Source organism: Drosophila montana, unplaced genomic scaffold (assembly GCF_035044405.1).
Source record: "Drosophila montana isolate Dmon_TW-CO22-7 unplaced genomic scaffold, ASM3504440v1 contig_1505_1, whole genome shotgun sequence".
Lineage (NCBI taxonomy): Eukaryota > Metazoa > Arthropoda > Insecta > Diptera > Drosophilidae > Drosophila > Drosophila montana.
This window is the reverse complement of record NW_026996452.1, coordinates 772985-799097: the sequence shown is the minus strand read 5'-3', so window position 1 is coordinate 799097 and position 26113 is coordinate 772985. Positions and strand designations below refer to the sequence as shown.

Genomic DNA, 26113 nt, shown 5'->3' with positions numbered 1-26113 from the left:
TGCATAGAGAATAAAAAATAAAAGGCAATTTCAAATTCGATTGAACGAAGTGCAAATACGCTTCCAAATAAATAAAGTCCAGTATCCAAATTTTGTGTGCCGAAACAACAGAGGGTCTATTCCTATCGAAATTCGTGCAAAGCTGGAAAGTTATCGTGGATTCCAAACATACAATTAATGAGTCTTGAATTCTATATATACAGTATATACAGAACATTTAAATGTGCCGCAAGCTGAGTGGCTGAAGCAATATGTTCTCAATGTAAGGGTATGCAAATTATATCAAACACTGGGTGGATGTAATAAATATTGCAAATGCGTGCAAGGCAATACACAAGTTTCGCGAGTCTGTGTGTGTGTGTGTGTGTGCAACGACTCGATGCAGCGGAACTGAAAGCAAAAACAGCAAGAAACAAGCGTCCAATGTGCAACATGGGAGCTCATTGGGGGCTACCTCCCTTCCTTCCTTCCGATCCCCTGGCAGCACCAGCAAATCCGCTTCACAACAGACGCGCAATGGGCAGCCAACAAAGCGCCGCATTGTTGTTGTTGTTGTTGTTGTTGGTGTTGCTGCTGCTCCCGCCACGTGTTGGCAACATATGCTGGCCACATCAACAGCAGGCAGAAGCAGCAGCAGCAGCAGCAGCAGCATGACCACAATTGGACATGGCCATTGGCTGGTCGGCAAGGGGACGCTGCTCTGGTCATGCAGTGTGTGTGAATGGGCGGAGCGGGGCGAATGCTCGCTAGAAATTCCTAATGCCCCTGACACACAATTAACCCCCGTTGCCTGCCGCCTGTGTGGGACAAGCGAGCGAGTCGGCAGCTTAGCAAATCATTAATTAAACCTGGCGAAAACATACAGCGAAATATTATTATAATGGACGCATGGGAAATAAAGGCAAAAGCTATGCGAACCAGCTAATTAGCATGCTCGAAATTGGCTGCTTGTTGCCGGCGAGGGGGCAGGGCCACTTTTTGGCCAATTTGAGCGTGAGCGCTAAGAGAAACCGAGAAAATGCCGTAAATAAGCAGCCAAGCGACCAGGGACAACACCAACAGCAACAACTACAACGGGCAACACAGGTCGACCCAAAAGGGCAAACCAAATTAAGACTAAAGGTCAGCCAAGTAAATAGTATCTACAAGTATGCCAACAAAAAACAACAACAATACAAACGCAGAAAGAGCGAGAAAATCAAGAAAAATACCAAAACAGAGAAACAATCAAGTAAACAAAGTTAATGCTCAAATACAAGAGTATTTACTAGATGCAGATCCCAGGAAAAGCAAACACAACAATCGAGCTTACCCACTAACTGTTCCTGCCAATATCCTACCAAATTATAATATTAGTATATATGTCGCTTTAGATATATTTTTACTATTCAGTTTTACTCGCATTTGTGATATTATAAAGATTATTTATGTTTTTTAATGGGATATTCTGACCATAATAAAAAGTATGGCAGTATTACCAGACCAAATTCTTTTATTATAGTAAATTAAATGATTGTCATATTTCACCCATTTTCCACGCAGCTAGTTGAATTTGTCAAAATGTGTAACGTCTCCACAGAATATTCAAAAATATCTTTAAAAAGCCTATGTCAATCGTGTTCCACTCATTTTCCACACTTACTCGTGAAATTTACTCACAATTTAAAAGTTAAATACGAAAATAGCAACGCTTGAAGCTTACGGCTTGGGCTTTGCGTTGATTATCAGTCAGTCAATCAATCAATCAGTCAGTTAGGAAATATAGGTTTATATATATATAGATATACATATATATGCATTCATGCTTGGCATAACCACATCACAAACTCATTATAGTCAGCTTCGCTTAGTTGATCCAAAAGCAGGCTTCAGGTTTTCCATAATATAAACATTCTCTCAAGAGAAGGCAAAGCTGGCCAAAAGTCGACGAGAAGCCAAAACCGAAGCCGCAAAAAAATTGCCTTTAGTTAGTTACTTTATGTTTAGCATTCCCATTGTTGTTGTTGTTTTTGCTGTAGTTGTAGCTGCGGTTGTTGCTGGCCAAAACGTGCAATTAACTGCTATGTAGAAGCGAAGATGCCCAGACTATAAGCTATGGCCAATAGCCTATGGCCAACTTATTGGCAGTTGCTTGCCAAATGCAATGAATGAAAAAGAAAAAAGCGTTGCCAGAAAATTGCGCAAAAAGTGCAGCAAATAAATAAACAAATAAAGGAAAATGAATAAAAAAGAAGGCAAGCCGACGATTAAATGCCCTTTTAGACATGTGGCACATGTTCCTCCGATTGTGCCTATAAAAACCTTATGCTAAGATATATTGGGTGCATAGTCAAGTTCAAAAATGCTATGGTCAAGATATATGCAGCGATATAGTGCTACGATCCGGCTAATTCCGACTCATGTACTCACTAACTCGACTGTTCATACTGATCAGGAGTACATATAGATTTTATGAAGTCGGAGGACATGAACGTATAATACTCTGTAAGAGTATAAAAGCAGCTCACAATGAACTGCAATTCACAATGCATATTATTGATTGCCAGCTACAAAGATACTTTTTGCAATGCCACACAGATACAACACACACAGCCACACACAACGTGCAGAGAGCCATCAGGTAACATTGAATGATGATCCTAATGATTGTGTTGGCGGGGGAGCGGCGGGTTTGGCATCTCTGAAAGCTTTCTGATATCTGCAGTTCTTTGCGCCTCGTGCGCTGTCATTGACATTGGGATGCACAGTTTGCGAGCTTTGCAAATTAGTTTTTCGTTTTTATTTGGCCTAAACGCGTCGCGAATTCGCGCAAATTAGCGCAAACATTTTCAGCAAGTTCCAACTGAATTAATTGGGTAAATACTTATGCCCTATAAACATATGTATATTCAAGAATTACATAATCAAGCCAACTGCGAAAGTCGAGCGTCAAATCGTTGATTGTTAGTCAAATATTATTTCTCGATTGTGTTTAATAGGCCTTGCCATGTGAATTGCAATTGCTAATTGCCAGCCGATTATTTATAACTCTCGCATGAGTGTGTGTGTGTGTTTTTTTTAAAGTTCAAATGTGCGTCTGTCGGAAGTAGTTTGCTCATTAAAAGGCTCTATAAATAGAGGCGACAATCGCAGCGTCAACGTTAACGTCCAAGTTAACGTCAGCGTCAGTTGTGTGGCATGTGAGGCAGCCAAGGCGGCGTATACGTAATGCCCCGATAGAGACAGCCCCTCGAGGTGCTCGGTGCTCGCTGCTCGGTGCTCGGTGCTAAAACAGCAACTGTTCGGGTTTGTGCATACATAAGCACGCCTTTTGCTTTATAATTCTCAGCGCAAGTGGGTCATGCAAATGGGCAATTGACGATTGCCAGCGGGGAGCGGGTGGAAGGGGTGCGGGGGCAGTGGGTAACAGTTAGCGTGCCAAGATTGCGAAACGAGAGAAGCCTTGCTCCACTTACGGCCCAAATGGGCGGCAATGGCAATCGTTGGTAGCGAAACGCCTTCCGTTAATCTCGCCCAGCCTCTCGCCCGCTGCGAGAGTAAAAAGCAAACGTTCCAACATCCTTGGAGCATGCTTAGACTGTAAATAGTTGAAGAAAAATGTTAGAGATTTAATCGAGAATCTGGGAAAAGTCCCTTAAGCTCATTGTAAATGAAATTCTTGTTTCACGAATATTTATTAATTCCCAAAATTTCCCAGCACGAGATTTAATTTAGCAAAAGACTTGATTGATTGAGAAATTGTGTACTTTGATAAAGAACTTTTTACCCTTAACTTCTTGCAGTAATTATTTGATTCTTAATTCTTAGTGTTGGTCTGTTGTGAAATCACGAATGATTTATGCTTAATTGAAGAACATTTCAGCACAAAATCTACTTGAGATTTAATGAACAACACGGCATACATTTTAGGCCAGACATACTAGAATTTCGAACGGCATTTCAGCGAGTGTCCAGTTACAATAGAATGTCAATTTGATACAGGAAATATGTCTCGGCCCGGGCTACACTTTAATTATGCTAGATTAATTGAACGATGCGAAATTGATTACCTGAATCAGCCTATCAATTTTCAACAGCTCAATGCACAATTCCAATTAATGAAATTGACTTTGCGAATGGGGAATCAAATTACAAAACAGCTGAAAGGCAAAAAAGAATCAAATGAATTAGAAACAGGTTTTAATTTCGGGATCTATACGAATATATGTACATATATTCGACAGCCAGCAGTTGCTGTGTGTCGGCCCCAAAGGGCAGTCACATTAGCATTAACATTAATCATGACAACGTTTGCCATGCAATTAACCAAATGAAGCCTGCATTTAAGTGCTGACAATGGAACTGAGAAACTTGACGAAATCATTAGGCTAATGTGGTCGATAAGTGACAGCCCCCGGCCAGCCAGGGGAGGAGCGGACAGCGGAAATGCCCAGGCTACCCAGGTGGGGTGCAGGGAGCGCCTAATGCGCATTTAATACCCCTCGTTCCAGTGGGAAACAAAGCGCCACAAATCAATAATCAGTTCATGCATCAGTCGTACATCAAAAATGAATTACACTTGAAATGCAATTTTGTAATTGCTTATGAAAATGAATACCACATTCATCACATTTATCAGTTAAATGTACATGCTCATATCGGAGGCCACAATTCAATCAGACGACCCGGTCGTGGCCTTTTATGAAAATGAAAATGTATATAATTGACAATGCACTTAAATGGCAAAGGGCCGACATGGCAAATATGCTAGAGTAGACAGTGAGACGGACCTTTAATGAAATTATAAATATTAAACAGAATTGTTTTCTTTTACGCAACGGCAAAAATATTTTAAGCACACGTTAAGCAAAAATGCACAAACATTGCGCATACGCCGCATTGTGCGTCCGAAATAATAAACGCGAAATGAAAATACAATGCACAGCACATAAATTATTAAGTAAGACACAAGCGCGCTGCAACGAAGCGTGTATGCTCTACCTCTATATATATATATATATATATATTAGGAAATATTAAGTTGGCTTAACAACTTTTATTATTCCCCTAAATAAAGCTCGAGAAAGGATTCGTTAGCTATTAAGAATACATTCAATGTACAATGTATAAATAATGTTAGGGTATACGAAAAGTGTGCTTTACATGATACCTATCCCTTACGTTTGCATAGCAACACACACACCATTTTTTTTCTGCAATTTCTCGTGCTCGTTTTCCGGCCGTGCGCAGTCAGGTGCGGCGGGGTCGGCAGCAGCTGGCGTTGCCACCCCGCCCTAAATCCCCAATCACGTGTTGCCAACATGATTTATTTCGTCAATTTATGTCGAAAGTGTAAAACGATTTTCTACCGTGCCAAATGAAAAATTATGATGTACACTATTATTTACATGCCTGCTGGTGGCATGAGGCGTGTCTGCGACATTTGCCTATCTGTGTGACTGACGGACTGACTGATTGACTGACTGACTGACTGACTGACTGACTGACTGGGTGACTGACTGGGTGACTGATACCTCACCCCTAGCAAATATTCTGTTGAAATTTTGCAATTTCGCAAAGGGGAAATTACATTTAAATTGAATTGTAAACCGTATATAAAGATGGATTTATTGCCATAGAAATGATTGTGGGTGTGTGTGTGTGTGTGTGTGTGTGTGTGTGTGAGTAGAGGCCATTATATGCATAGTTGCTAATGGCATACATCTGTTTTGTGTGTGTGTAAATGCAGATTGGGGACATTGCGGAAAAAACGTATCCGCTCAAACAGCAGTAAATGAGGAAATAACTAGAAATTCTCGTTTGGTTGCATTTTATATGATTTCTCTCAGTGTATTTTGCTTGCCCACAGATAATGTCAAAATGCAGCAAAAAGTTGATTTAATAAACCTAATGTATGCACATTCAAATTTATAATTTAATTATTTCACTCTTTTTCAGTTTTTTTTTTTCGCATATCGAATATTAAATGTAATCGCCCGTTTAAACTTTTCGGAATTCAAAGTTCAATAAACTTGTCATAAATTTTAGTTGCATAAATATCAGAATTTCAATTTAAATGTTATTTAACTTTGTTTGTTTTTTTAGCTCGCAGTAAATGCAAATGTATGTATTTATCACATTCACCCACACGCACGCACACAATATCTCGACAATAAATTGCAATTTTAATTTATTTAGCATATGGCAAAATTACACAAAGCCGACAAAAAGCAAATATTTAAAAGGAAAAAAGAAATAAAAATAAAAGCCCGTATTTGTGTGTTGAACATTTTTGCTATCTGCAAAAGCACAAAAAACCCACATTTCTATTTAATCCGATTGTTCCGATGCGGGAGTCGGTTCGGATCTGGGCAGCTGAAACCACAAAACGCCAACTAATTAAATTAATACACAACAAATGCCAAATACAAATACAAAAACATCGACAAATGGTAAAAACCAGAAATCCCGAATAAACCGAACCCAATCATGAAAAGTTCGCAGAATTTCGCCAATACAAATTTGATATTTGCTTCCTTTCTGTGGTGTGTCAATTAAAATCTCCAAACGCACAATTATTTATATGCAATTTGAACGGAAACAACCAGCAAGTGTCAGAGAAGAGTTCTTGTTTTTATTTTATTCATTTCATTTGCAGCACTTTGCTTTTTAATTGTGTTTAGATAAGCGTTTCGTGTTTTTGCTGTAGTTCCTCTTCTTTTTTTTTAAGCCCCACATTTGCCCGATATGCAAATTATGCAAGTGCCAGACATGCATATCTATATATATATACGCACGTGTTTCTGTATCTGTATCTGAATTTGTATCTGTGAGATACCAGCTACTAGATACCAGATACCGACGAGACGACAACAGAAACTTTATCGCATGTGCATTTTCTTAGCGGCAACAACGATAAATGCAAATCTTGACAGTTTTCTTTAAATATTTTTATTTATTTTTTGGCTGCAGTTTTTAGCACAGGCCACAACAACAACAACAACAGCAGCAACAACAACAACAATAAATGCAACCAAGTCGGTTCGCATCGTTTCTTGGCTTTATTTTGTCATTGTCTGTCTGACGTTATTGGGAAAGCACGTTTCGCATCTTGTGCATATCCGTTCGCAGCATTTGCAACAAAATACACTTAGAGAAAATATTATGTGCAAACGTTGTCAAAATGCAAGCAATGTCAACATAACCTAACCTTCCAGCGAAAATCTTATTTCAAGAACTTCTTTTGCTGAACGTGAAATTCCAACTCAAATACAGTACTTATTTTAAGTTATGCTGTGCTTTAATTAAGCACGATTAAAGCTTGATTCTAGTCTTCCAGTTCTTGTCATTGTTGTCTTATTATTTAGTTATAAGCCCTAAGCTTTCCTGATCTTTTCCTTTCCTTGACGCTTGTAATTCTCAACGAGTTAAAACATCGCAAACGACACACAGGCCGGCGGGAGACCCTCTCCATATTTGGTATCTATATCTTTTCGTTTGCCTGTAATTATTTAAGGCTGGACAGCTTAAAATGAGTAATTTCGAAATTAAATTACTCAATTCAAGAGAATTCAAGTAGGAAATCTGTTTCTTTTTGATCTCTTAACGTCTTTTTTCTCAGAGTGTTGCAGATACTCGTATTACACACAGACAGACAGACAGACAGACAGACGCACAGCTGTAACTGGGTCTCTTTGGAGCGCCGCTTAGTCATTTACAAGACAAGACTCTCGCGTAACAACTACGGCGACAACATTCACAAGCCCCGACAACATTCGACAACGACAACGACAGCCGTTGTCCAAATGCTTTGAAACTATCTTCGGGCTGACTAAAAAAGAGCACGTTTTCCAGTGCCCAGAGAATTAAAGGCAAATGCATTGAAACATGGCTAAAATCGGAGATAAAATATGGCCATCAAATGCACCAGAAACGAAACGAATGGAAACGACAAGTTAAAACAAGTTCAAACTAATCCACCTACGCCATAAATTATCATTTAATATAATAACTATAATTGTAATTGCCTAATGCGAAATATTTATTAATCTGATATTCCGTAACATTTCATTAACAATTACAGTCGTCACCCCTATATTTTATTCTAGTAATGCGGGTTTTTCTCGCCTTAGTAGCTGCTGTGTACTTAGTTGGTTGGGTTTTGGGAGCGAGCCGAAGGCAAGGCAAAGGTTACACAATCCCGATTCCAATATCATCGAGCGCTACCTCATGCATAATTCATTTTGGCTGGCGTTTAATAAGAAAACCAATTAATTAAACGCTCAACAACAAGCGTCACGACTAAAAGCTTAGAAATTACTTAATAAATTACTTTCATTAAAGCCACAAAGGAAAAGTTGAGCCACCTCAGTCCCGCACACATACCCCACACCCCGCGCACACCCTGTCCGCACCACTGACCCAGCGAGTGGGATGACACAGACGGGCGTTGATTTATATTAATCGACCCGCTTCCACAGCTCAAAGCATTATTTATTTCAAATATAAAACAATGCAAAAGACGCCAAGAAATATACTATCTGTGTGTGTATACGTATGTATGTACATATGTATGTGTGCCTGTGCCAAGTAATAAATTTAATAAACATAACACTGATTTAATGTGAATTGGGAGTGGTATATGCATCTATATACATATATATATGAACTGTGCTTGATCTCAAAATGCTAAATATGCGATTATTATACCCTGTATTTAAATATTATTGCAAATACATTAAAAATAAGTAGACCGACGACTGAATCTTTATATATTTTTAAATTTATTTTTAATCGATAGTGCGTTTCAATTGTGCGCAATATTAAAAGCGATTTGAAGGCTGTTTAATTTCTTGTCAAATTTTAACATGAAAAGTCCTCAATCCATTCCTTAGCTTTCTCCTGAATATCGAACTTTTATTACTTTGTCAAGCTTTGATCCCTTTACGTATTTGTCATATAAACTAAGACAACATTTAGTCTTATATATAGGAATATAAGGGTGGGTATCTTCTAGTCGGTTACGCTGGCGAGTTTCGAGTTGCCATTTTTTATTCAAATTGCGCATACAACAAGGCAAACGGAACGGAAACAGCGTGCCACATGATTTATTTGCCAAAAAAGATTAATTCTGCTTAAGTAGCTGCGACAAGAACGCACACTCTGCGGGAGTGTGTGTGTGTGTGTTTGAGTGGGTCAAAAAACAGCAGTCGAACTCAGCTGTCCCATTTCTTAAGTCCCTGCCGGGCTGAGGCTGAGGCTGTCTAAGAGAACGTTGACTACAAATTGCAGTTGCCAGCTCCGAGTAAGAAGAAATTGCCTCATGATTACGTTGACGTTCGTTCCCACTGTTCGCCTTGTCCCTCGCCCCCGCCCCGCCCGTCCCTCACGCTGTCCGTCACGTCCATGTCGACTGGCTGTCTCAGTGGGTCTCTTAGGAAATAAAAGTTTCCACATTTTTTTGCGCTATAAGCACGTGCTCTGCTATTCCGAATGCTTGCCAAATTTTACGTTTGCCATCAGTCCGTCCGCCCGACTGCCAGTCCGCCCGTCCGTCCGTCCCTCCGTCTGTCTCTCTGCCTTTCTGTTTCTATGTACTTATCTGCACTGAGACCGCCTTTCGAAATTCACTTCATGTTAATTTTCTTTCCTTTGATTTTGCGTTTGGCTTGCCACTTGCCACTTTTCATGTAATTCTTGCGCTGCCTGAAATGCTTTTGAAATGAGGTTAAGCTGCCACAATCTCGAATACTTAGGACAACAGTTGAGCATATTTGAATGCTTTGTGAATGAATGAGTCACATTTAGTTCTAATCTGAAAGCTCCTACAGCAATCCAATTTAAAATTATAATATTACAATGTGTCCTCGTTAGGTGAGAAGGAAAGGCAGGGCCGTAGGTTCGAATCTCAGTAGCCAGTGTTTATTTAGGAGACTAAGAATAAATAGTCATTCTAAAATGTTTATCGAATGGGCGCAAATTGCCCTACTTTTTAATCACTCCCGCAAAACTAAAGCTCTTGATAAGCTGTTTGTAACAAGCGACCCTCAACAACAACTAAAAGAATGAAAAAAGAACAAGCTCATGTAACTGCGCTCATAAATGCAATGACTGGCCATATAATTTAACACACGGCACGCAGTCCCAGTCTCAGTCCCAGCCCCAGACCCAGACCCAGACCCAGACCCAGCCCAGCCCCCGGGGGTATACTGGCTCTGCTGTACACAAGCCATAAATGTAATTACGGACTCGGCACGCAGAAGAGCGTCCAAATGATAATGACTACACCTCAAATTGTATCAAGAAAAAAAGTAATAAACAAAATTGAAAAATAAATGAAGAGGGCCTAAGGTTTCCCAAAAAGTAAACGATGACGTACCAAAATAACAAAAAATGGAGGAAAAAAACTAAATCAGACAAACAAGAAAATTAACAGAACAGAGCAAAAATAAAAATAAAAAATAAATATAATGCGAGTTTAAGTGCATGAAATTACAAGCTGGCAGGGTTCGAACCCGCTGCGCCAGGGGTTCCGTCAGGGGTTTCGGCATATACATACATAGTTTCAGGCGAGCGGGGGGAAGCTGCCCTTTAAGCGGTCTTGCACCCCTTTTTCCTTTGTGTCTGGCTACTGGCAACTAATTTCGGGCAGATCCATCGAACCCGGCCACGAGCGGGCAACACTGATAAAGAAAAACGAAACGAAACGAAACGAAACGTAAGGAAAAAAGGGGTCGAGGCATAGAAATTGTTGGCTCGGCTGTTGAATTTAATGGGATATGCGAGCGATTGTAAATAATTGCGGAAGTTCGTTTGAGGCCCGCTCACTGACATTTCGAATGGTTCGTTTGTTCGCTTTGGCTCGCAGTGGTTCGCATTGGTTCCGATCCACTCGTTCCAACGTTTGCTTATCTTCTACATAATTGTTGATTTAGTGTGTGCTCAACATTTATTTCTGTGCGCTCTGTGGTCCGATTCGGTCTCCGCTCGAGTTCGAGCTCGAGTTTGGGCCGGCATGCGGTGGGGTGTGGTGGGGTGTTTATTTGCCCGCCGCCTGGTTCATTGTTCGCTCATTGATACCGTTCGTTGTAGCCGGCGCGTGACAAATGACTTTGACGTTGCATTTTCGTATGTGGCATGTGTCAATAAGCGGCGACGGCGGCGGAGGAGGAGCAGCGGAGCAGCGGAGTTCCCGTCGCAAGTTCGAGTCCGCGTCCTACGCCGCCGCCATCAATGCCATCAATCCGACCAGCGAAGCAGGCAGCCAGCGACGGCATCAACAAATTCAATTGCTGCTGTTTACTCTTACATATATGTATATATAAAATATATCTACTTTGCGCTTGTATATTTGTTTATTGTACTTGTGTGTGCGATGGCCCAGCACTACGTCCATAATTGACAGTTGTGCTGGCATTTTATTTATTTTGTTTTTTTTTTTCACTCTAGACGACAACAACAAGCACTCGTTGTGGCGCAGTGCAGTGAACCGGGGTCTAAATTTGGGCACAGCTTTTTATTTTTCTACCAGGTTCAATGTAACCCCACGGGGCTTCCAACTATCGTGGGCGCAACACACACATGTGCAACCCGACAGAGACTCGCATGGCCGAGACCTGTAACTGATGAAGCGATTGGAACCATCCACTTTTTGAGGCATTGTCGAACTACATAAAATACTATGCATTGATAATTGATGGTGCTGGTGCTTCAGTAAAAATAAATGTTCCATGTCAATCACGGCGGAGCTCAGTTTGGGAACTCTAAACAATTGATAGAGCAAAAGAACCTAATGAGCAGGGTACATGACAACCTCCTTGTAAACCTGCTGCTAAGCCTCATCCCTATTATAAAGCGTCCCTTGTAAGCAATCGACTACCTTTTATTACCAACCATGTCAATCACGGGGGAGTAAAGTTTGGGAACTCTAAGCAATTGATAGCGCAAAAGTACCTAATGAAACGAGTATATGATAGGCTCCTTGTAAACCTGCTGCTAAGCCTCATTCCTATTATAAAGCGTCCCTTGTAAGCAATCGACCACCTTTTATAAGCAACTTTTGATTACTGACCTCTTGTTATAAGTTTTAAACTTAATTTAAATAAATTAACTAGACGCTTTTTAAATTCGATATGCGTTAGTTGCTCGCCTCACTTAGCGCATCCTCATCAAATGCAGAATGCGTGCCAAATCTAATGTCAATGCCAGACGAAGATTAAGCACCGAAATCCACTCTTGGCCGGGACTGGGGTCACACACAAAACGTCAATTTGGCTTAACCGTCGTTTGGGCCCGTTCCCGCTTAATGCCAAAACTAACAAAACTAAATTGTTTGGTAACAAATAACTATATGTATATATATAGGATATATATATGATCTATATGGCACTTGTATATTTTGTGTAGTTGTGAGTGCCGCCAAAAACTGTCATGTGCTGCTTTTGACACTTGTGCGTCGTACCGAGAATTCTGGAATAGCACAATGCAAGTTGTGTATGTGTATGGCAACAGCTCTCGTATAATTCTTTGTTTCTAAAATTCAATGTATTCGCCTTTGTCGGCCTGCTGTCCCTGACAAACTGTCTGCCTGCCCGCCTGTCGCTTTTATGTATGTCTGTCTGTCTGTCTGTCTGTCTGTCGCCTCGTTATTCGGGTTGACAATCAAATTCTAACGAAATTGGATTCTCTTGTTTTGGGCAACGTATCCGTTGTCCTCCGCCCTGGCCCTGGCACATCATTTAAGACACAGTCAAAGAAGAATAACAGAAGCCCAGCCAAAGCAATTATAGTAAAAGAAGCGAAAATCAAGCGCAATTGCAATATTTTAGTTGGCAACATGTGCTGCCAACTACTTTGCAGGGGTTCCTTTCGATTTTGTTTTTGTTTTAAATGCGAAAATTATTTCATACATTTTTGGGCCCAAAGAGGGGTCTTTCCCTCTCTCTCTCGCTCTTTCTCTATCTATCTCTCCATTTGGTGTTATTTTAAAACTTTAGCCAACGTTGTGCCCGGCGGGCGCAGAGAAGGGCGAACTATTTCCATGTCCCTTGTGTTATCACAGCTGTCGGGCGTTTCGACACTTGAAATTGAGCGTGTGTGATGTTTTCATTTCTGAGCAAGGGGTCTGGGCATTGGGAAAATGCATATCACGAGTAGGTGGTTAGCTAAGGACAGACAAAAATTATTATCACATATGCCATCGAGGCGAGGGTTAAAAAAGAGAAGACAAAAAACAACACAAGAACTGTTTACGATATTTTGCGCAACAGGAAGACCTTAATTGGCCAGGAGCGCCTAAGCAAACACTGAGCGAGAGAGCCAAATGGGTCAGAAAACAGGAAGGGCAGCTGGTTTATTGGGCTCGGGTTGGGTTTGTTGATAAGGCCGTCGTTGCCTGGCACAATGGCAACTGATTGCAGTCTTGCGTGCTGCTGCCTTTGGGCGAGGGTGAGTCTTATTAATTATGACGGGGCATGCATTGATAATGATAATCGAGCATGGCAGGCAGCCCGACCAAACTAAGAGCATTAAGCGGCAGGAGGGCCAAAGAAACCCACTAAAAAGAACAGGCTGCAGATGAACAGCATTAGATAAGCACGGAACCCCGCCTGGCCACAACATTTGTGCTCCTTCCAATAATTGCACTTGATTGAGTGCATTGAAAAAAGAAGGCGGCACTTGATTGAAATAATTTAGGTGAAAGTCCTGTTAATGAATGAACGTTAAGGGACAATGCACTTAGTTGTTTTTACGCCAAGCAGAAAGAAACTTGCATAAGTAAATTCCATCATTTTCGTATGGACTCAAGCTTAAACCATGGTATAGCCGGAGCTTCGAACCAGCAACATCTTTTTTAGTGAACTGAAAGACTGCTTCCGAAAGAGACAGTAGCATAAGTAAATCTGTCATTTATCTGTTACTATTATTAGTATGAGAAACTATCATAAATAAATTCCACAGCTTCGTATGGCCTTTAGCTTAAACTATAGTATAGCCAACAATTCGAACCAGCAACATCTTTTTTAGTGAACTGAAAGACTGCTTCCGAAAGAGACAGTAGCATTAGTAAATCTGTCATTTATCTGTTGCTATTATTATTATGAGAAACTATCATAAATAAATTCCATACCTTCGTATGGCCTTTAGCTTAAACCATAGTATAGCCAACAATTCGAACCAGCAACACCTTTTTTAGTGTACTGAATGCAGCAGTCATTCAGTCATCCGGAATGACTGAATCTGTTATTATCTGTTATTTAACTGTCAGTATTATTAGTATGACTAATATAGCCTTCAGTTAAAAGACACACACTAGTCGCGGATTCGAACCAGAGATTTCTTTGTGTCACTTGGACAACCAAACTGCAATCTTTTCTCTGATTGAACAAGATATTAGATTAAAAGCAAGCTAGATTTATTACACTTCATTATTGTACAGCTAATAGCTTCAAAGTGAATCGAGAAAATGGGAAACGCTTGGGGTGCCCGCTGTTATGTTTATACGAATTCCCATGGCCGAACCCTTATGTTGACTTTTGACACACACACACACACACACACAACTGGGAGGCGTAACACGCTCAGTGAACCCAATATTTACAGTTAAAACGCAGATTGCATGCAACCAAGGCCCGGCGGTGCTCAATGCCAGCAGTCCCCGTTCCACTTTGAGCTCCTCGGGCCTTCAGACATGTAAATATCATAAAGTTGTGTACAAATAAATCAAATCATGGTGTTCGGCGCAAAGAACAAACAGCCCGCATCCATCAGTCGACAAATACACATGTTCCAATATGTTTAAAACTAGCGCGTCGCCCCCTCCTCACCCCGCCCTATCTGGCCCCCCTGCTGTTGGTATCGTGCAACCAAAGTTCAATAAACAAGAGCCGAAAAAGGCAACTGGAAATCAAATAAAAAAGCAAAAGAGAACAAAAATATTGTGCATGGCAAAGGTACAAAGAAATCTTCAGAGCGGACGCAGCGAATGCAATCACAATTCACACCTTGAGATACGCGCACAGATACAGATACATTTACAGATACAGATACAGATACTTATATAGTACAGCTGTAGTAGGCAGCGATGCTCGCGGGCTGCAATTAGCGTCGTCTTTTTGGGCCTTTGATGTGGCACTTGCGACAACAACGCCAACTAAAATGTTCTGTGAAGTTCGGCGGCGACGAAATTAAATTGAAAATCAATTGGAAAATGGAGAGAAACAAAATGTTGAAAGCGGTAAAAAGTCAATAATCATATTTAATAAAATAAACGTTTCGTATTTTGCTGTTGTTGCCGTTGCCGCCGCCGCAGCAAAATAGGCTGTAAATGTAATCATAAAAAAACCAAAGCAAACTGTAAAGAATTAAATTAAATTAAATGTTGCAAGTGCCGCCCGACGACCAACAGGAAATACGCGCCATAGCGAAGCAATGGAGGGCGGGGGCGGGGGCGGTGGCGGTGGAGGGGCGGAAGCGGCAGGTGGTGTGGGGGTTGGCAGAGGTAGCCAGTGAAGCGCCCCCAAGGCGCAGCGCAATAAAATAATAAAACATGAAAGGAGAGAAAAAGACAACAAGGAAATACCGAAACGTGAATACACTGCCATTAGCATATCGAAATAATTAAATTATATGCCCTAAAGTCCGACTGTTGCCTAAAAACCCCTTAAATACACTCGGAGAAAATATTTGAATGAAGAACAATTTTACTATTCGCTTGAAAACAAAGTTCTTGGCTTTTTCTCTGAGTGTAGCGGTAGCGGCTGGAAACTTCTTGAATACCTCCCCAATGATTTAAAGTGAATTTAAATTGAAACGAGTTTAACGCGAAGCGAAATAAATATACATGGGTTAGATGCAGGGTATTTGCGGCACTTAGTATCTGGTCCATGGCATGGACCATGGAGCTTTGGATGGTTGCCTCTGCTGAAGCCAAACAACAGCTGCCACAGTTTTGACGGTGACGTCGCGACGTCGCGTCGCTGCCAGCGTCTGGGCAACATCAAAAGCCCGTTCGAGTGGCGGCTGCCACTTTTCAAGAGTGCGAAATTAAAACAAAATGTTGCAAGATGCTGCAGGCTCTGACTTCAACGACGCCCCCTTTATCTGCCCCCACCCCTCTCTCTCGTTCTCTCTCTCTCTCTCTTTGATTTCATTTGGCTGATAAGCGGCAACGCAGACATGCCAGAGAGGGAGGAGGGCATCGCTTATCCACATCATGCGTAAAACGGCGTCAAAATGCAAATGTTGTACAGGAAACTGCCAGGCGGTTCAGTTGTTGCAAGTCCCATTCCCCCCCCCCCCCCCCCCTCCCCCCTCGAGCTGGCATTGATACATCCTTGTGGACACAACGTAAATAAACATTTTACTTTTAATTTATGCGCAATGCCTCGTCCACGCCTGCTGCAGTTGCAGTTGCAGAGTTTCAGTTGCAGTTGCAGTTGTTACTGCTGCAGTTGTTATAGTTTTTGTTGCAGGCGAGCGTGAAAATGATTTTGTTGCACAGTCGCTGAGGGGCGCATTGTAAAATTTATAGTCAGGCAAAATGTAAAAGCAGACAGCCAAATAAGTTGCCCAAATCTATTTCAGCTAGGAGAAAAGCGCGCTCGAAAAATATAGCCGACACCGAGATCTATATATGTACATGCATATATGGCTTAATATTTTATATAGTTTATGGCTTGGAGATACTTGAAAAATTGATATCCAATAAAATCCTATATTTTATGATATATTATGATTTAACTTTGGCAACCAAAAATAAACTACAAATTAAAACAAGTACACACATTCAAAATCTCTCAGATTCCAACATTAACTAGACTTGAATAATATGATTAAATTTATATCCCTGTTTTAAGTGACAACTTTTCTTACTCTTAATCAATAACGTTTAATTTTAACGTCTGGTATGATTCATATTTTATTTAAGAATTACTTGAACTTGTAAGAACGAATTTAATTTGCTCGAATAACGAGCAGCGCTTTTCTCTGAGTGTACAAATATAAATATATATATATAAAGTTGCCTATAAATTTTATGTATCAACGACCCGTGAGAACCTGCTTGAAGAGCTTCAAAGGAATATGTTTAGCATTGCACAATTTACCTAGAAATAATATAAAATCTTGTTACTTGCCCGCTTCTGATGGCTGAGCCCGCAAACTGAGGCAATCGAATGGAATCGTATCAAGTGTCAAGTTCAATTGCCGCACTACGATGTGCCGCAGTTGTGGCTGAAGGGGTAGCTCAGACGAAGCACTTGCGAGGCCCTTGTGGCCCTTTCATGTGGGTCCCTGAGCCACTCGAAGAGCTCTAATGATATCCGCAGCCACTTGCAAATAAATGTCACACATCGAGGCACTCGCACAGCTGACACACTTGACTGTCTTACAGGGTAGGGGACAAACAGACAGACAGACAGACGCAGCTTAATGAGCACAGGGCGTGCCAGGGGCGGGTCGTTGTTCCGACGTGTAACAGATGTCGAAGTATTATCGTGTAGTGCTCGCTACTGGAATGCCGAAATATACGAAAGACACAAAATTTAATTGCAAAGAATGTTTCTATCCCGACAAATGTCGAAATAATGTTTCTAGCCGGAACAGCGCAACAGCCAAAAGACAACAGACAACAGACAACAGCACAGAGCTGAACAGGGAACACGAAAAGATTTATCATATTCACTCGACTGTCATAAAAAGCAATTAGGCTTGAGCGAAAGATACTTACGAACGGCAGTCAGTCAGTGCCCGAAATCAAAAGTACAATGCAATAAAACACAAACAAGAGTGCTTCAGTACTTAGTAAACGACGAGTAAATACCCTGTAGTTCACATCAATTTTCGACATGGTGATCAAAGTGAAGGGAAAATCATATTGCTTAATTCAATAAATTGGTTTAATTCCGAAATTCCTTACTTCAATTTTGAATCTAAGAAATACTAGGCTTCCATGATTTTCTCAGTAGTTTAATTCTTTTCAAAATTCGGAAAAATCTAGAAAGTAAAGATAGCTTAGCATTTATATTTTATGAACCATTGTCTAATTCAGAAATTCCTCAACTCAAGACTTAAATGCTCAATGTTCAAAATTCCGCATTTCCATGCTTATTTCAAATATGTCATTTTTAAATAAGTATTTCGCACTCAATTTACAACTTTCCACAATATTTCTCTGAATGTACAGGCAGCACATACACTATCTACATATGCTATACATAGCACAATGCTATATACTCTATACTGCTGCAGTTTTCAGGTTACAGGGTATACGAAATCCAGTAACAGGCTACCGAAAAGCGGGAAAGCAAATGAACGATGTGTGATTTGAAGTTCTTTTTTCTCTTTTTGGGCTCTGCCCGAACGCTTAATGAGCCGCAAAGGCAAAGAAATTAAAATGGGCCTCGAACTGGCGGCTGGAGTTGAAGTTCGGGCTGGATGTTGGGTGTGGGTAGGAAGTTGAAGAAACAGTTGTTGAAGCGATTAAAGAGCCAAATCCACTGGCGGGGTGGCTGCCTGTTTTTGTTGTTGTTGTTGTAATTAGTATGCCCGCACACACGCCAGCCCGACCGCCAGGCAGGTACACTTTCGAAGGGCACACACAACAATAGGCCAGGCCGGCAACCGGGTTCGGGCTCGGGTCTCTGGGCCTGGGTCTCTCGTCCTCCTCAGCTCAAAACGAGCTGGTGCAATTTTAGTTGGTGTGAAAAAGTATACCTCATGGCAAATTGCCGAGTGCCTCCTGTTCTTGTTGTTGTTGTTGTTGTTGTTGTTAGCCGTCTGTTGCATATTTTCACAAGTAATTAACATGTACACGTTGTCGCTGCTGTCCCGTTCAGGTTGCCATCCTTGTTCTGGCCTAGGACGTGACGCAAGTGGTCTGTTCGAGTGTGTGTGTGTGTGTGTGTGTGCGTGTGTGTGTGGCTGTGCGTGCCTGTTACTGTAACTGCTGAGCAACTGTCCAAACAGGCCGCGTTCTCGATCTCATCAGGCTGCCACGCCGTGGCACAGGCCATAACAAAATGTTTCCTTAACATTAATTTGCATTATATTTACATTTAAATTTTAAATGAGCCGGCAGTGTTGAAGGTGCAGTTAACTACACAAATAAGCTGAGAGGGGTAGGGCTCATAGTGCGGCAGGTGGCCAATGTCAAAGAGAGTTTGTGCGCAACTGCAGCAAGTGGCAAGAGTCGTGCTAATAACTGACAGGAATGTTACAAAAAGTAATTATAAAAGTGTAAAAACCAGGGGAAAAGATTAAAACATAATCCGATCTGACAAACAGAGCTCTATAGTAAACAACACACAGACATCAAAGAGACAGAGAGCTGGCCATAATCAGGGAAAACCGGGTTGGAATTTAAAGTTTTTTTTTTTTAATTTTAAGTAGTTTCTGGTTTTGAATAATTTTAAGTATAAATCAAACCACTTTCATTAAAAGTTAAGCAAGGGAATGAGAATAAACGGAGATAAATTACAAACAAATTCATATACTTGCATAAGCCTGAACTATGCTTAATGGAAGCACATAAATTGTTAGGTTGATATAGTAAGTATATAAGCAATATCTTGATTTAAGTACAATACAATTGTTTGCCTTTAATATAAGCAGTAGCTCAGGCAATCCATCGATTTATTGACCGTCCCGCAAATTTCTCTTTCAGGCCAATTTTTTTTGCTTTGTGTTTTTCAAGCACTTAAGATCTGAGCGTGAGCCGAGAAAGGCGCGAAAATGTTTCGTAATCTTGTAAATTTGACAAACAAATATAAAATCATACGAGGCATGATATCATATGGGACCCTGTGGCCGATTGGCTGCCTCGTCGAACAGACGCTGATCGAGAAACGGACATTCCGCACTTACGACTGGATGAAGTGTCTGAGGTGGGCACCGAACAAGGAGAGTGTCCGGCCGCTGCTGTCGCTGATAATTGGCATCGCTTTTTGTCTCTTTTCGCAGATTCAGTTTATTTGGCTTCTTCTTTATGGGGCCGACAATATATTTTTGGATAAGGCTGGCCGGCGTCATGTGGCCCCGCACAGATATTAAGTCATCTCTCTGCAAGGCGATCACCGAGCAAACCGCATACGATCCCATGGCCATCAGTTCCTTTCTCTTCTCCATGACCCTGATGGAGGGCCAATCGTTTGCCCAGGCCAAACAGGAGGTACGTTGATCGATCCATCGATCTCAGTTTTTGTTGTTCATGTTTCTTGTATTTTTTTTTTTTTTTGTTTTTACGACCAATTGACGGCGAACATTAAGTCATTCCAGTTGATAACATCTGATTCTGTCTGCCGCCGCCCCCTCCTCTTTTTTTCCCGTGTCTGTCATCGTTATGGTTATTGTTATTATTATTGTTATTGCATATGAAAATGTGTTTCTTGGTCAGTGCTCAATTTGTTATCGTTATCGTAATCGCTATCGTTATCATAAACCCCATTGCATTGCGGCTCACGCTCATGACATGACAAAAGAAGACATCTCATTAAGATATAAACGTATATATGTTGAATAAATATATATATATATTTACAGGGTATTCGAAATACGGCAATCATCGGATAATTATTCTTCTTGTTTAATTTGAAATTGGGTTTTTGGACTTTGTGTGTGTGGGTATTTCGGAAATACATTTTCTCACGACAGTTACACTCGACTAGCCCAGTATCTGGGCCTCCGTCTATGTATCTGTATCTGTATCTGTATCTGTATCTGTATTTGTATCTGTATCTGCCGCCCAGCATCTGTAAGCTTGCATAAATATCACCTGTCTGTCTCGCTGTCTGTATCTCTGTCTCTGCCTCTGTCTGTGTCTGTGTCTGTGTCTCTGGCTCTGTACCGAGTTGTCAGCATTGATTTGTTGGCTTGCCGGCCCCAACTGCTCAGCCGGTGCTCGTAGTCGAACTCCAAGTTACTTCTATATCATTAGAAACCATTTATCTTGGTAAATGTAAATGTTTTACCATATATTTATGTCAACCGAGCGTTGTCTCATTTGGCTCGCATGCGTTGCCAAGATCTATGACACCGCTCCGTGCCGTAGTCGTAGTCGGAGTCGGAGGCCCGAGTTCGAACCGGCTGGCTGGCTGGCTGATTGGCAAACTTTGTCTGAGCAGCTGATGAAGCTGTGCTTGCCAGGCTGCGCCATAAACAACTCCATTGTTACTTCCATTCAACATTTAGCTCTCTATTCATATGAAATTTAAAATAAAAATTAATTAGAGAGCACTCACGTTGACTTTTCAAAATTGCCAGCACTTGTGTGGGCCATAAAAAAAGTTATTGCACACGGAGTGTACATATTGCAACACATAAAAGGAGCCCACTTTGTGCTTAATTAGTAGCCCAGCATCAATTGCCATTTGGGCCATAATTTTTTGTTGACTTTTCGACCCAACATAAATATAATTTCCGCAATTTTCCAACGAATGTGGCCAAAAGGCTTTTTAATTAACAACATTAACAAAATGCCACGCCCCAGTGCTATAGTGCTTGACACACACACATACACACACACACACACAAATGCCCAGCAGCATTTTCACACTCACACCCGTTCGTAAATATATTTTTTCACCAAGATTTCAGCCTCGATGGCACTTAATTACAATTTTCCGCGCTGGCATTTAAAATGACGAGGGCGCATGCCACGCCCACAAACGCACTATCTTAATGTTAACCCATCTCTATTTCTCTCTCTCTCTCTCTCTCCCTCTCTCTCTACCTCTCCTTTGGCAGGTCAGCGATAAATTTCTGGATGCCTATAAGGTTGGCGTTATTTATTGGCCCTGCGTGCAGACTGTGAACTTTGCCTTTGTCCCGGCCCGCAATCAGGTGATATTCACGTCGTTTTTCAGCATGTGCTGGACAACATTCTTGGCCTATGTGAAATTCCTGCAGCTGCATCCACACGTCGATATTGATCATCATGCCGTGGACATACACTTTTTGGAAATGTGAAAAGACACCAACAGCAACAACAACAAGAACAAACCCATTTTAAATCCTAAATAAATATCTATTTAAATTAAAATTCTGTTTAAAAGTTGATTTCCCCAAAAACAACCCACACTTGCCCCAATCTCACTCAACTCGACGCTTAATGACATGTCAAGAGCAGCACATATATATAAATATATATACATATATATATATATTATTTATCCTATACCCTGTATATAAGGCAGTCATTAATTGTTGCTGATAAATGAGCTGTGATAAGTTCTTTTTTAGTTGAAGTAGTTGTATTATGCTATATACTAAATGAGGCAGACACAATTTTTACCCTTTTAGATTGTTTTGTTTCGTGACCAAAAAACAAAACCAACAACAACAACAGTCAATTTGACATGGGTCATTTTAGTATACCCTTTAAAAATGTTTAAAACGGGCATATTCGTTTTGTTTAAATGTTTGTAAACAGCAGAAAGAAGCAACTCCGATCTGATAAAGCATATACATATATTCTTGATCAGGACTACGAGCTGAGTTCGTACTCAGAGATTTTAAGAGCTCGAGATACTTTATTTGTTATGTAGCCTCTTGTATAGTATACACAGATCCAAAATATTTAGTTTTTTTTATACAGAGTTAATCATGAAAGTACTCTCCACAGTGTGGGGCTAAGCTGCTTGTGTTTTTGTGCACATATGTATAGTTAAAGGGTATCTTCTAGTCGGGTACTAGCGACTAGAACACTCTGGCTCGTTTGGCTGGCTTGTTGTTTTTATCATTTCATATTAAAGTAACTAATTAACGGACTGCTCTGCTCTGTTCTGTTTCTACACACATCATATTCGAGAAATGTGTCTGCCTTTGTGGTTTTTTTTTTTATAGGGTTCGTGGGAGACCAACTGCGCGTTGCATGTGGCTTAGTTTTGATGGTGGTGTCAAGTATTTTACTATCTAATATACGCTGACAAAGGCTATTAAAACACACAAGTAATAACATTAAATACTCTTGCAGTAAAGTTTAAGAAAAACGATAAATATGTCTATGTGTACTAAAAGCCTGCCCTGGACTAGAGCTATACGATATGGTAGTCCGATAACTGGACTTAACTGCCGATTTCGGTTAAGATATCTGGAAAACAAAAGCGTTTATGGGATAGGATGTGTCGCCGTTTTGCCCAGTTCATGAGAAACCTCAAATAACCTCTGACAGGGTCTACCTAAGTGGAAATATTTCAATGTATGCAGCTGGGAAAGTATCATTGGGAACAAATTGAAAGCTCACATCTGCATATTTGCAATCAAGCTGAAATGAAACGAGAATTTGAAACGAAAGTTGGGCATCAAATTGACCCGTTTTATTTTACATATGCGCTTCAAAGCAGCATATATCAAAATTAATATGGATTTGGATGCATTAAAATGCGAAACCGTATTGAAAGTATCTCGAAGTTGGAGAAGGGGGTCGTAGGGGATTTCAGGAATTTGAGTGCTCGACATGCGGCGTCTGCGTGCCGAATGCGAGCTGAATGCATAAATAATGCCGATTTAGATTATTCCTGAAACATTCGAGCGAAAAAAGTGCGACATGAAACCGCAAACGATGACGACGATGATGGCGATGATGGCGGCGATGATGACGAGGCTGATAATCAGCCATAGGCTGTTCGAATTAATATGGAAATTTATGCAGGGCTGAGGAAAAGCGAAACCGCAAACACACGCATACACAGCCGAACACATGAGGCAAAGTTTCTTATCAGTAAAAACGTGGCGCACTTCCTGGTCTCTACCCACAACATGACTTCCTCCCGCCTGCCCGCACATCGTCCAGCTGTGAAAAACAATTCAAACCGAAAGTTTCATTAAATTTGCGCAACCCCAACCCCGTACCCACACCCACAGCCAACCCAACCACCACCCAGTGCAGCCTCGACCAACGCCTGGCAAGGCAATTTCCTATACGCCGAGCGCCCATTTCTCAGTGTCGCTGCAGCCCGTTCTTGTCGTTGTTATTGTTGTTGTTGTTGTTTTATAGCGCATTAATTTCGAAAGTAGCGCTACGTGTGCCAAAAATCATTAGCAACGGAATTACGCTCAATGAAATGCAGTCGACGTCGTGAAGTCTGTGAAGGTGGCACGGGAAGGGGGGAGCGGCAACGAGCAACGACAACAAACGAAATATAACAAAAAAAAAAAAGGGGGCAGATAATAAAGCGTGGCCAGGCAGAGGCTGAGGCTCAACGGTGGACAGCAACCAGGGTAACGGGGGGGATTCAACCGACAGCCAAAGCTGGAACGAATGCCGGACGCCCGGCCAAACGACCGACCGTCCGTCCGTCCGTCCAACCTCCCGCCAGAACAACAGCAAAGAGCTGCTTAAAAATTCACCCTAACGACAAGTTAAAAGCCCAATTTCGAGGGTTCGAGTTTGACTTCTGCCGGGGCGCTGGGCTGCCAGAGGCAGAAGGGGGAAAAAGGTAAACAAGCAACGAAAATAAATAAATGGCATAGCGAACTTTGGATACGCTTACCAACATGTCTATTTAAACAAATTCAGAAGCGACGAAACTCTTTGTTTTATAGCCTACTTCAATATATCGCCGATTTGATCTTAACTCAAATTACTTTGGGTCGCCGACAATAATTAAGTATTGATTAAGCTTAAGGCCCCAGCTGCTATTACTTGATCCTAAGTTATGTGCACTTTATTACTTTAAGCTAATTTATAATTATGTATGAAAAAAAAGTCTTTCTATTTTTATTCCCGACATTTTCATTAAAGAAAAACTGATTTTTCAAGTAAAAGTTCATATTAGAACTATATGATATAGTTATCCGATGCTAATAAGATTTTGATCGTTATGTTAAAGCTTTGAGTCTTTCCTGCAGCAGATTATTTAGGCCGTTTTTACTCATTCTTTGCTTTGTCAAGTATTTTTAAAAATAAAATATCTTGGTAGAATAGAATATATCATCCAGTTTTCGACCGTCAATTTCTATGATATAGCGGTCCGATCTAGCTAAAACTGAAATATATACCGCCTGTAGTACATTGACCCAAGATATTGTTAAAACTGAGAGACTAGTTTGCATATAAACAGACGGACAGACGGACGGACATGGCTACATAGACTCGACACTGCATTATCCAGTTAAAGAGGGGCCGGTGACAAAATTATAATACCCTATGCAGGGGCACAGCAATAAATTCCAGTCGGTTTGTTATACATATGTATTTATGTACTTCCGACTGATCTCGATGAAAATAAATTACAAATCGTAAATATATATACAGATATATACATATATATATACATACATACATGTGTATGTATGTATGAGGACATATTTATTACTAACAATTGTTCACGATCTTACCAGTTATTTTAAAAGTATGGCTACGGTATTATTCCAGATGATATTGTCGAAAACTGAGCAAAGAAATCATAAATCATAATTGAAGGAAAGGAAGGCGCGGCCTTAATCACATAGTCGTTGGACACGTAATACCCTCGCACATCAAATTCAAATTCAAATTCAAATAAAATGTAATCAGCATAATCTGTGGAATTTTCAATTTCCCTGCGGGCACATTGGGAATATGGTGCGCAGCTGATGTCATGGACTCGGCTCGGGCTTGGTATCACCCTCGAATGCCTTCTCGGGTATCTGGCGTCGTCGGAGGAGTGTTTGGAATGCCAGCAAGGCCTGCTGATAGTCCCAATTGGTGTCCTTGAGGAATTTGCTGCTCCAGCGCGACTTCAGCTGCGTCTCCGCCGACAGCATGCACATCAAATTACGCTGGACAGGATTGAGCGGCGCCGGCTGCCGCTGGCCGCGGCCAGCTCTGCTGATATAGATGAGCTCATTGGCTATGCGAAAGTCGGCCGTTACATCGGTCCTGGTCAGCAGAAAGCTGCGCATATAATGCCGCAGCACGTTGGGCGAGCCGTTCTCCTCGAAGCTGCCCGTTATGGAGACGCACAGCATCCGGGGCTCGACCAGCGTCAGATCCAGGGTCATCGTTGACGGCAAATGCAACGTTTTCGGCCACGAGGCGAACATCTCCAGCGCCGCGACCCGGCACGCCAGCAACTGGCGGCTATAGGCAGCATAGGGCGCGGTCCTGTGTGGGTGCAGAACATAGAAAAAGAGTCTTAGACATGGAATTGGATTT

The 26113-nt window shown here is 41.2% G+C and overlaps 2 protein-coding genes across 4 annotated transcripts in view; one reads left to right on the top strand and one right to left on the bottom strand.

Annotated features, from left to right (window-relative positions):
- The window catches only part of nxf4 (nuclear export factor 4), a 74374-nt gene that overhangs the window by 6224 nt on the left and 42037 nt on the right, over positions 1-26113 (bottom strand). For 2 of the 3 annotated variants that reach the window (XR_010437245.1, XR_010437244.1), the window contains one exon: positions 25315-26062. Coding sequence is in view for 1 of the 3 variants with exons in the window: in XM_064691099.1 (XP_064547169.1) it covers positions 25555-26062 (508 nt within the window). In the remaining 2 variants the exon portion in view is untranslated. Of the gene's footprint in view, positions 1-25154; positions 26063-26113 lie in introns of those variants that run through there. The other variant, XM_064691099.1, reaches the window with a different exon arrangement.
- plh (pasang lhamu) lies at positions 2751-22015 on the top strand. Its single transcript, XM_064691163.1, has 4 exons — positions 2751-2855; positions 19643-19862; positions 19939-20146; positions 21721-22015. The coding sequence occupies exons 2-4, from the start codon at positions 19711-19713 to the stop codon at positions 21940-21942; spliced, it is 582 nt and encodes a 193-aa protein (XP_064547233.1). The 5' UTR covers positions 2751-2855; positions 19643-19710; the 3' UTR covers positions 21943-22015.